This window comes from Talaromyces rugulosus, chromosome IV (genome assembly GCF_013368755.1).
Source record: "Talaromyces rugulosus chromosome IV, complete sequence".
Lineage (NCBI taxonomy): Eukaryota > Fungi > Ascomycota > Eurotiomycetes > Eurotiales > Trichocomaceae > Talaromyces > Talaromyces rugulosus.
Genome location: NC_049564.1, coordinates 3,637,708 through 3,648,698, shown reverse-complemented (window position 1 = coordinate 3,648,698; position 10,991 = coordinate 3,637,708). Strand labels below are relative to the sequence as shown.

Below are 10,991 nucleotides of genomic sequence, written 5' to 3'. Positions count from 1 at the left end.
CAGCCACACCTTCAACGGTGTTTTGTCCTTTGTCTTGATATCCATCCATCCAATTATCTTTGTCCCTGTGAAACACCGTATTATTTGTTATTGAGGTTTTCTTTCACTAGAAAATCACAGGCAGACGTCCCCGAACGGGAGAAAAATCTTCTCACTTTGCCACCTCTGCCCGCCGACAAAACACTCTCAACCCCGACCACAGAGGCTGTATCAGAACAAATAGCCTGCCCTACGCGCACTGTTGCAATTGACCAGTGTGAAAACACGTGTTTTTCCGGCAGACGGGCTCTTCGCGGTCCGCCCTCCTATCACAGCGTCCAACGCAATTCTGGAGCATCATCGCTCATTTCCCGAGCACTCAGCCAAGTTGGCGGGACTTCGCTTCGTCCAAAGCTCTTTCGTTCACCCTCTCCTGGGCCCAAAGTTCCGGGTCTTCTGCGGGGGCGACACTCGGCCTCCTTAACTGGCCTTCTCGCTATATATCCGGATCGCACACCCGTGACGCACTCTCAATAGTCTTGCCAGACCCTCCCCTGGGGTCTGGCTAACAGGTTCACCAAGGGTCTACGCCTCCGAAAGTGACTACTGATCAACCGCATGTTCCAACCCAACCTTGGAATGCTTCGTACCAACTGAATGGATTAATCTGAATGAATTCGACAACCAAACTGCTTGGCTATTCTCGGGAGCTCCCACTCCGAAACATCGTCTACCCGGTTTACCACCCCCGCGCTTGAGCTGGACCATCACGGAACCCAGTCCAACCATCTTCCGCGCAAATCACTGTAATTGAAACCATGTCCGGCCTTCCTTCCCCTGAGCGGCCCGCCGAGGCCATGGACCCTCGTCCAGCTCTGCTGCAGGCTCACGAGCTATTGCGCTCCAACGACCCGATTACTCGTGACTTTGAACAAGCAATCGTCGACGATGACCGGGATATCGATCCCTTTGCAAGGCGCCTTTCAATCGAACCGACTCACCGTCATCGTACCAGAAGTCGCAACCAGCAGCAGCAGCAGCAGGACATAGCGCCTCGTTCCCGAGGCTCTTCTGTGTCCGATAGCTCCTCGTCCCCACCAAACTCAGTCGATGCCTTTGCCGACCCGCGCCGCCGCGAGCGCGCCAACACAGTGGGCAGCCACACCGATCCTGATCTTGACACCATTCTGCAGCGTACCGTGTCTAATGGAACCCACCAAAGGCGCCCGACATTTAGCAATGCCAGCGTCGTTCGGCCTGAACAAGGTGACGCATTGGTCGACACTGCTCAAAGCGACTGCGGTTGCTCTTATCAGGAACCCGGCCGGATCCCAATCATTGACTACGAGGAACTCGAAGAATTTGTTGCCCTGAACAAGAAGGACAAGGATGCTGCTATTAGCCGGAAGCAAAGCATGAGCTCGCAAGCTCCCAATGCTCGGATTTTCAGTGATCTGCGGCAGAAGGTCCAGAACCCAGCAATTATCGACCTTCCCGATATCGTCGTAGCCGACACGAGCCCGGAATACTCTTCCGATGGCTCCCCGCCAAACCTCAAGACTGAGCTATCCGGAGAGACTATTAACGAAAAGGAATCATTGGCAAGATTGCAAAATGCCAACTTGCCCACTCGGTTCAGCTTCTTTTCTTCCGAGTGCCAGAGTACTATCCATGCGGCATATATGGGCGACCTCATTCTTCCGGGAGATTCCTTCCGCGATCTGTTTCAGCTTGGTCCGGAGGGTGGTGTCTGGTGGTTGGATGTCGTCAATCCCACCGAGGCCGAACTCGGCGCACTTTCTCGTGCTTTTTCCATCCATCCTTTGACCGCTGAAGATATCATGACCCAGGAGGCTCGCGAGAAGGTCGAATTGTTCAAGCAGTACTATTTTGTCTGTTTCCGGACCTGTTACCATGTCGACAAGGACGACGAGCGTTTCCTAGATCCTGTCAACATCTACATGGTCGTGTACCGCGATGGTGTCTTGTCGTTTTCTTTTACAGAATCCAAGCACGCCGCCAATGTTCGCAAGCGCATCGGTAAACTGCGCGACTATGTCTCCCTGAGTAGTGATTGGATTTGTTATGCCATGATGTGAGTACATATTTCCCTTTTCTTTTCTGTGTTTCAGAGGTTCAGAGTCCAGACTGACAAGTAACAGTGACGACATTGTCGACAGCTTTGGGCCCATCATGCGTGACGTGGAAATTGAATCCGAGGCGATTGAGGATCATGTGTTTGTCGCACGTGCAGAGGACTTTTCAACATTTTTGCCGCGGATCGGCGAGCTGCGCAAAAAAGTCATGACTTTGATGCGGCTGCTCGGTGGCAAGGCCGATGTCATCAAGGGCTTTTCCAAGCGCTGTAACGAACAGTACTCGGTTACCCCCCGAGGTGACATTGGTCTCTATCTGGGTGATATTCAGGATCACGTTGTCACCATGGTGTCCAACTTGTCCCACTTTGAGAAGATGCTCAGCCGTTCTCACGGCAATTATCTTGCCCAGTTGAACGTGAGCAACATCATTGTCGGCAACAGCGTCAACCGGACCTTGAGCAAGGTGACCCTGATTGGCAGTCTGCTGCTTCCCCTGAATCTGGTCTGTGGTCTCTGGGGCATGAATGTCCCCGTGCCTGGGATGGACAGTGGCTCTTTGGCTTGGTTCTTTGGCATCCTTGGTTTTATTCTTTTCATGATTGTAACAACAACTATTGTTGCTCGTTACTATAGATTGTTCTAGACAATTGGCTTGGTGGTTTTTTTCTTTTCTTTTCTTTTTGATTTCTTTGTGCACATGTTTCGGTTGGTTTGATGTTTGATCATACATATGTATATACATATATATATCGTGCTTATAAAAAATGGATTGTCAAACTTTGCATTTTACAAAAGGCATATAATTAATTAACCTACAGGTATCAATTGATATGTAAGGTTATCAATGTAACCAGCCCCTGTGTCACCACTTGACCTGTACATGTATACATGTAATCAAAAGCTAAATAGGTTATACCTGATCCATCCTTAATGCATAGGTGGCCAACAAAGTACTCTTAATAGTGAGATCAGCCTATGTAGCGTATAAATAATTTTTAACAGAAGGGAAGCATGGCGATCAAACCGTAAGTCTGGAAGTGGGAACCATTTCATCGCCGATGACGGATGATTAACCATGACCAACCTTCAAGCGGCCATGACGAAGATATTCTTGAGACGAGACGCGTATTGTCAAGTAGAACTCGTCCAATCTCCCTTCTTCGTAATAGACGTTAGCAATCATCGAGACACAAGCCGGCCAAAAGGTGTGACTCAGCGCATGAGAAGAATCGTCACACAAATGAGTCACTTGCTGACTCCATTTTTTTTTTTTTTCACTCAGCAGGGAGATGATAGAGAGAGAGAGAGAGAGAAAGGGATATATACCGTAAGAAAAGAAGTGAGAAATGGCAGGTCATAGGCCGTGTTTTGCCCTAACTACCAACTCTCTACATCCGATTTGATTCATTCTATGGAAATGATGGTCGGTAATTCTAGTGACAGATGGATTCTGAGAAATGACTGATTCCTAGATGACTGATTTCCTACATGACTGATTTCCTACATGACTGATTTCCTACATGACTGATTTCCTACATGACTGATTTCCTACATGACTGATTTCCTACATGACTGATTTCCTACATGACTGATTTCCTACATGACTGATTTCCTACATGACTGATTTCCTACATGACTGATTTCCTACATGACTGATTTCCTACATGACTGATTTCCTACATGACTGATTTCCTACATGACTGGTTTCTTAGATGACTGTCCGGCAAATCCATAAAAGGCGACTGCAAATCTCCATCGGACTTCCCACTTCACTCAAAGTTTTCTGAACTCGTTGGTTTAACATTATCAGAACGTGTGCCTAATCCCTGACAGAAAGATGCCCTGCCTAAGGGAATACTACAAGGCCCTGGCCGTACCTGGAGAAGAAGAGGCACTGAAAGAGAGAATTAAAAATGCGAAGCCACTTGGTAAAACGCTCACCATCCCCTTCGAACGGAATCCTGAATTCTTTGGTTGCGAAAAGGAGTTGGCGGAGGTGGATGATTTCTTCAAGAAACAAAATTCATCAAATCAGGTATCAGCAGTATTCATATTGGGCATGCACGGGTTTGGGAAAACCCAACTCGCGCTAGAATATGCTTGGAAAAACGCCCCGAATTACGATTTCGTGCTTTGGGTTTCGGCAAAAAATGAACTCTCTATCCAGCAATCCTTGAGCTATGCGGCTACAAAAGCTCTCGGTTTGGCAGACGCAGATCCGACATTGAATAACATGGTGAATGCAGTTCTGGTCATGCAATGGCTGGCAACTACCGGTATAGTCGTTCTTGTCTTGCTTTGCTTGTAGAAAAGTTTGTGGACAGCAGATCTCGTACTAATAGGTGATGTTATTTCTTAGATTTAAAGTGGCTTCTAGTCTACGACAATGTCATGGATGATATTGAGTTGAGCCGATACTGGCCTTGTCACGGGCACGGATCAGTACTTGTCACTGCCCCTTTCAAAAAAAGCGCATTCAAAGACTATCCGGAAAGTCATTGGGTCGAGCTAAAAGATCTTGATTGCAAGGACGGTACGAAGTTTCTAAACCATTGTCTTCCCCCTGATCGAAAAATTTTCGAAACCGACACTGCCGAAAAGATACTAGACAGGCTATTTGGGAGCCCATACTTAATCAGAGAAGCTACTGCCTTTATGGTAGCCAAGAAATTTTCACCAGAAATGTTTCTTGACCTGTACAAAACGGAGAGCAGACAGTATCCCGCATGGGCTGTTTTCGAAAGATTGGAATTGGATTCTAAGATAGTGCTCGATTCCCTGTCTTTTCTTGTGTCAGACTCTATACCGCAAGAGCTTATTAGTCGTTCGGATTTGCTTGGCCAACATCGTGATGGAAATTCGTATGGACAACCTCCTTTTGAAATGACACATCTTTGTGGTGGCTACTAACAGTTTATCCGACACAGCAAATACGATGCCTTGGTCGCTCTAGCAGAGTTGGCTTTGGTCAGAATCAATTATGAGAAAAAAACCATTTCTCTCAGCCAAGGTTTCCAGGGATACCGCATTCGTCAAATGGCACAGAACCACTATCGAGAATATTTCCATCTCACCATTTCCCATCTATTACATTACTTTCTACCTCAGGAAGAGTGTAAAAATGAAGCTCATTGTCGGATAGAACCGGAGCTATATCTACCACATGTATTGTCAGTTTTGTGGCATTTTAAGGGAGGAAATAAAGAACTAGCACCATGCAAGCACCTCTTAATACTGATTGACCGTACGCTAGGGTACGTACATCTCAAACCTTTCATCATTCTGCCTCCTCACATAAGAATGACGGACTGCAGTTTTCTGGTCAGGCTCTGTTCATTGCTCATTTGAAGCCAGAATCTATTACACCCTTAAAGTTATTCTACAAATTTGCTAATTTATGGCACAGATATTTATTACGGACCGATAGACCTGCAGATTTCAGCCTAGTTTTAGACGCCGGCGACGTAGCCTTCGAGGCCCACGGCATGCAAAAAAGGGAACCTGGCCTCTATTTCTGCTTTCTTTATTATAAGCACTCTCATCAGCTACATAATGGGGGTTTCGGAAACAGCAAAATTACAGCTTTCAACGCGTCACGTATCATCTTGGATGAAACGGAGTCGACGAGAGTCTATCAAAAGATGGCTGAGATGAACTTGGAACAGGACCCAGTAGCTATGATGGTCTGCCATATGGGTCTTGCTGCTAGCAGTGCCGGTGATTATACCGCTGGTGACGGTTTGTTTGATCTTGCAGAGCAAATTCTCATTGAGCACAGACCATACAGGACAGACATGCTGATAGTGACCCAAGTAACGGTGGCACAACGCTTGTACTGCTGCAATGATTTTGAAAATGCCGCTAAAAAACTGGAGGGAGCACTCAAGTTTGTTCAATTTGTTGAACAAGGAACAAAACTTCCCCCCCTTGTCCCATACTAGTATGTATCCTTTCTATTGATCAAATAATATAGAAGTAATGGCTGACTAAATATAAGTGTCCATTTTGCCTATATCTCTCTTGGGATTCGTTCTAAGAACCTTGATCTAGCCGACAAGCATCTTAGTCTTGCATTTGAAGCAATTAAAGGGGCTGGTATGAATCGCCGGCTCAAGTCACAAGGGCAGTATTTTTACATTGCTGGGCGAGTGAGATTAAATCAAGGCTTAATTTCGGAAAGCATGTAAGGCCCCTTCTACTTTATTACCTCTTCTTCTTCTTCTTCTTCTTTTTTTTTTTTAAAAAAAAAGTGATATTCTAATTCAGTTTTGATCGGAAAAGTGATTTCTTGACAAAGGCTGTCAATATTGACGATATCACAAACGCACCGGGCATCCATCGGGCACGGACTTTGTACGCCTTGTCTCGTGCATATGCTGCCTGCCCTGAAAAAGAGTCTTTGGGAGCTGAAACAAAAGGTCTCGCGGTGTCTTGCGCGGGAGACAGCACACTGGGACTAGATAGTTGGGAAGACTTTGACAAACTGGTCAGTTTAGACTTGAGATAGTCGCTGGTTTTTGTCAAAAGGACGGGTTGGGGATTTCTTTTGTTTTTTTCTTCTTTTTTTCCTTCTTTTTTCTTTTTCTTTTTCTTCTTTTGCTTATTATTATTCTTCTCTTATTTTTCTTTTCTCCCTTTTTCTAGCTAATTGTTGACTAAATTGAAACCAAGTGGGTGTATATTCACCTCGCCCTTAATTTTCACTTCTTCGTCCTCTGTTCCCTTGTATTAGTCTTTTTTAATATGATTTTCAGCTATAAATTAAACAATCGAATAGAGGTTTAAAAAGTCTAGGGGTTAATTACCCTAATATATGTGATGCAATTCTAGAAATAGCTATAGCTGTAGTAGAGTTGATGTGGCATCATACTCATTAGTATTCGATGTATATATTCAGAAAGATGCATTTCAAACCAATACCTGGCAAAATCAACTTGAAAATTGAAAGCCATTTAAAATAAATCATAAATTCTCAATTTCATTTAGTTCTCTCAAATTATCATGTATAGAAGAAGTAAAACACGCGTATAGTAGACGCACTAGTCCCAATCAGACTTAGAAAGGTGGCGTAGCCGTGGCACTAGCGCCGGAAATGGATATTTTTGGAGACAGGACGAGACATTAGCATCAATCAGCCAACCATCCACGTCCCCCAAGACTCACCAACATATACGAGTCAAATGGATTTCCTTATGCCTCTTTGCTATAATTCCCCTTGGTGAGCGTGTTCTTCCGCAGCGGGATTCGTTCTTCTTTGTACAGTCTTGTCGTCGCAGGCATGCAGTTCCCCAAGCTCACCCCCCTACAATCCCGTTTCGCTGCCACCTTTGCTGCGACTGTCCTACTACTCGTGCTCTATTATGCCCTTTTCACGAATTCCGGCGGCTTCGCCTACGCGCTCGAAGTTCGCGAGATAGCGCCGCCCGCAATCGTCCATGATTATCCGTTGCTCATCGAAGGGAGGAAACCGGAGGAGATTGTCGGCCGGGGCACCAGCGGGCTGACGACGCTGGGAAACAACCAGGGTAAATTATCAAACATCAATATCGGCGAGACTCAGAACTGGGTGTTCCCCAAAGAAACCGTCAATGGGCCAAAGTCTTCGCCGCCAAAGGGACTTCCGGCCAATATCACAGCGCCATCCTCTTCAACGGCAACCAGCGTGGTTGGGGACCACGAGCTGAAGAAACGGGCAAATACCGTCTATATCTCGTTAAACACGTGTATCAAGCCCAGCCTCAATAGCACGAGTCCGGCCTCTTCGAGCGCTAGCCTGCCTCCCCTGACAGTCTACATATCAACATCCGACAACAACCAGAGACCTGGTCCTGGGAAAAATGCAGATGAACAGACGGAATATACAGCGGATCAAGGATATATGGGGGCAACCATACAGGCTAGTGGAGATGTTTATATCGGGGTGTCGGCATCAAACACGTCAGCGTTCTCCGGAATTTATAATTACGAATTAGGCACATCAGTGGACGCCTCTTACCACTCTTACGAAGACAGTACCAACCTGTATTTCGTCGACTCCGACATCCACTCTGCGCTGTTAATCACAGACAACGTGACCCAGTCGGACCCTGGCACGCCCAATTACCAGGAGTGGATGGACATCGAGCCGCCGTTCACCATCTTTGCGAATAACATCAACAACTCGGGCATATATGGATTAGAGCGGTCATACTGCGCGCTGAACCAGTGGTCTCAGATCCGGAAGGGGAACAATGCAATCAACACGTCAATGACCAGTCGAGGACTCGGCAACGAGCCCAAGGAGCAGTTCTACTTCACATACCTGAACAGCAGTTCTACATATTATGGTATTCTTGGTATGGACGGTAATTCAACTAGTTCTGGGAACGGAGTGATTGGTGGCGGGGGAAAGATTTGGAGAGCGATGAACTTTACCACAAAAGCCGGTATGTTTGAATCTAGCACTGTGAGTTGCAATACTGACTGATTTATGCAGACGACAACTGCGCCCTATTGTACAACCTCGACTTTTGCTCCCAGGTTGCATACGCAGTCCCGTCGAATCCAGACCTCGATTCCACCGCTCTGGCGCAAATTTACGATTCCAACGCGCAAAGCTATTACCAAAACTTCAAAAACTCCCTCTCCCTGATTCCCTGCAACACATCTTCCATTTCAATGTACTCTCTCGCCGTTGGCTGCGCCGACTGTGAGGCAGCATACAAACAATGGCTCTGCGCCGTAACCATCCCACGCTGCTACGATTTTTCCAGCGACTACTCATTCCTCCAACCACGCAACGTGGGACAAGCATTCTTCAACGGCACCAAACTGCCCGCCAACCATTCATTGCTGCAATCCCCCGTTACAAACGCATCGCGCAATCCGCTGATTGACGAGAAAATCAAACCCGGCCCATACAAGGAGATTCTCCCTTGTCAAGATCTCTGCAACGATCTTGTGCGCACGTGTCCTGCGGCGCTGGGCTTTAGTTGTCCCACAGGTAAACTGCTGAATGATTCGTACGGCTACCGTGCATCGAATGGTGATATCACCTGCAGTTATCTCGGTGCAGCGTATTATTTAAACGGCGGGTACAGGGTAGATGTGAATATGTCCATGGGGATGTTCTTAGCGGGTTTTGGGCTGTGGTTGGCATCTGCATTGTTCTAGATTTTCGTTTCTGCATTTATCAGCGATGTCGTCTTTTTTTTTTTGGATTTCGGTAACTACATGTATTTATGCTCGATACCCTAATGGCACTGGCTACCAGTTGACTCTTAATTCAATTCTTGATTCTTGATTCTAAACATCTAAGGGGGTATCATAAAGCTAATAAAAACAATTCAATAAAAAAAAACATTATTTATGCCTCCGCGGCGTCGGCGTCCATATATTCTTCAACCCAGAAGATGATGGAGTACTGGCACCCGCCCGCCTCGGCGTATTTCCAACTCTTTGCAGAAGCTTCTGCGCAGCCGGCGTCAACGTTTTTCCAGGCGTCATATTATTCCCGCGCGGAGTTCCTGCTGTCGTTCCGCGCAGAAACATTGGACTACTCGGAAAGCGAGGTGTTGAGGAGGAAAGTTGGTGAGGAGCCGCTTTCTCAGCACGTTTCTTTTGAGCCACAGTGTCGACCATGCGATGATGCAAGTCTTCGCGTTTGCGGTTTTGTTTAATGTTGAATGGGTTCGGCGAGGAGTCACCGCCGTCGCCGGTCATGCCCTGGCTTGCTAGTTGTCGGAGACGTTCATACATGGCCTCGTCTTCCTCGTCTTCGTCTTCTTCATCGACAAAAGCGTATCCGTTCACGCGCGGAGTTTCGCCGCCCGTGTAGCCTGGTTCAGAATCTGTGGGACGGATTCGGCCGGCGATTGCATCTTTGATTGCCGATAGAGATGGCGACGGCGGGATTTGATGCTGCCCATCTTGCTCGGTGCCGGAAGAAGGCAGACGAGTATTCTCGTAAACAACCTTCTTATGCCCAGCCCGTGACGACGCCTCTGCCTTTTGCGCGCGTGTTTCGTAGTTTTCTGTTTCCTCTGGACTGAACATGAGCGAATTCTGCGCGCCGGCTTTCCACGTATCTGGCGCGGCGGGGCGAGCGTCCATGTCTGTAGACAGAGCCTCTGCTGCAACAACGAGCTCTTTGCTGCCCCCGACGGCATCTCCGCGGTCAGTAATACGTTTTGTTTCGCGCTGGCGATGCGCAATCTGGCGCGCAGAGAGTATCTTGTTCCCGTTCCACATCCACGCATACTTTTCGCGGCGCTTGTCGTTTTGGGTGTCGAGGACTTTGTTGAAAGATTCGTTGTCTTCGCTAGTGTATTTTGCTTGAAATGCATTCAGACTGAGATTTGAAACGTCGATTGCTCCCTGTTCGCCTCGCTCTTTGTTCGTCGTCGTCGAGGACACTACAGACATGGGTGTGCCGATTTTCGAGGCAGTCGTCGACATGGGCGTGTCCCCGCCATACATGGTCGCCGTCGTCGTAGTCGGTGTTTCGGTCACTCCATTCGCAGTTCGAGCTGCTGGAGTCATGCTCACACCCCTCCTCCCTCTCTTCCTCCCTCTAATGGGAGTCATGACCTCCTCCAGCCTCTGCCCCGCACGCGCAATCCATTGCTTATCTCTCGACTCCAGCGCATCCAGCACTTCCTGCCTCGTCTGTGTCTCCAACAAACCCGGGAAATAATCTCGCGCGATGATATGTGATAGGGCATCGGTATAACTGTCTTCGTCGAGGACGGTGGTGGGGCGTTTTATTTTTTTGGTTGGAGGAGGCGGTGGCATTAACTGCGTGTCCGTGGCGCGTTTCACGAGAGACTGTGAAGACGCCATTTTTTTTCCCCCTTCTGTTTTCTCCCTCGTTTTCTGGGCGTCGATTTTGTGAGAGAGAGAGAGACGTGAAGGGAAAGAAAGTCATACTGTTCT

General features: G+C 47.4%; 4 protein-coding genes across 4 annotated transcripts; 3 read left to right on the top strand and 1 right to left on the bottom strand.

Moving 5' to 3' along the window:
• Window positions 1–797: 797 nt before the first annotated feature.
• On the top strand, window positions 798–2,721 carry TRUGW13939_07983 (uncharacterized protein; the record flags this gene model as incomplete). Its single annotated transcript, XM_035491119.1, has 2 exons — window positions 798–2,074; window positions 2,142–2,721. 2 exons carry the CDS (start codon window positions 798–800, stop codon window positions 2,719–2,721), a joined length of 1,857 nt encoding a protein of 618 aa, XP_035347012.1.
• A 1,194-nt stretch (window positions 2,722–3,915) lies between these two features.
• Window positions 3,916–6,585, top strand: TRUGW13939_07982 (uncharacterized protein; the record flags this gene model as incomplete). The annotated part of the gene is made up of 6 exons (XM_035491118.1): window positions 3,916–4,354; window positions 4,438–4,939; window positions 5,006–5,248; window positions 5,485–6,018; window positions 6,076–6,226; window positions 6,376–6,585. 6 exons carry the CDS (start codon window positions 3,916–3,918, stop codon window positions 6,583–6,585), a joined length of 2,079 nt encoding a protein of 692 aa, XP_035347011.1.
• Window positions 6,586–7,356: 771 nt separating this feature from the next.
• Window positions 7,357–9,230, top strand: TRUGW13939_07981 (uncharacterized protein; the record flags this gene model as incomplete). Its single annotated transcript, XM_035491117.1, has 2 exons — window positions 7,357–8,503; window positions 8,554–9,230. 2 exons carry the CDS (start codon window positions 7,357–7,359, stop codon window positions 9,228–9,230), a joined length of 1,824 nt encoding a protein of 607 aa, XP_035347010.1.
• A 189-nt stretch (window positions 9,231–9,419) lies between these two features.
• Window positions 9,420–10,898, bottom strand: TRUGW13939_07980 (uncharacterized protein; the record flags this gene model as incomplete). Its single annotated transcript, XM_035491116.1, has 1 exon — window positions 9,420–10,898. One exon carries the CDS (start codon window positions 10,896–10,898, stop codon window positions 9,420–9,422), a length of 1,479 nt encoding a protein of 492 aa, XP_035347009.1.
• Between the last annotated feature and the right edge of the window lie 93 nt (window positions 10,899–10,991).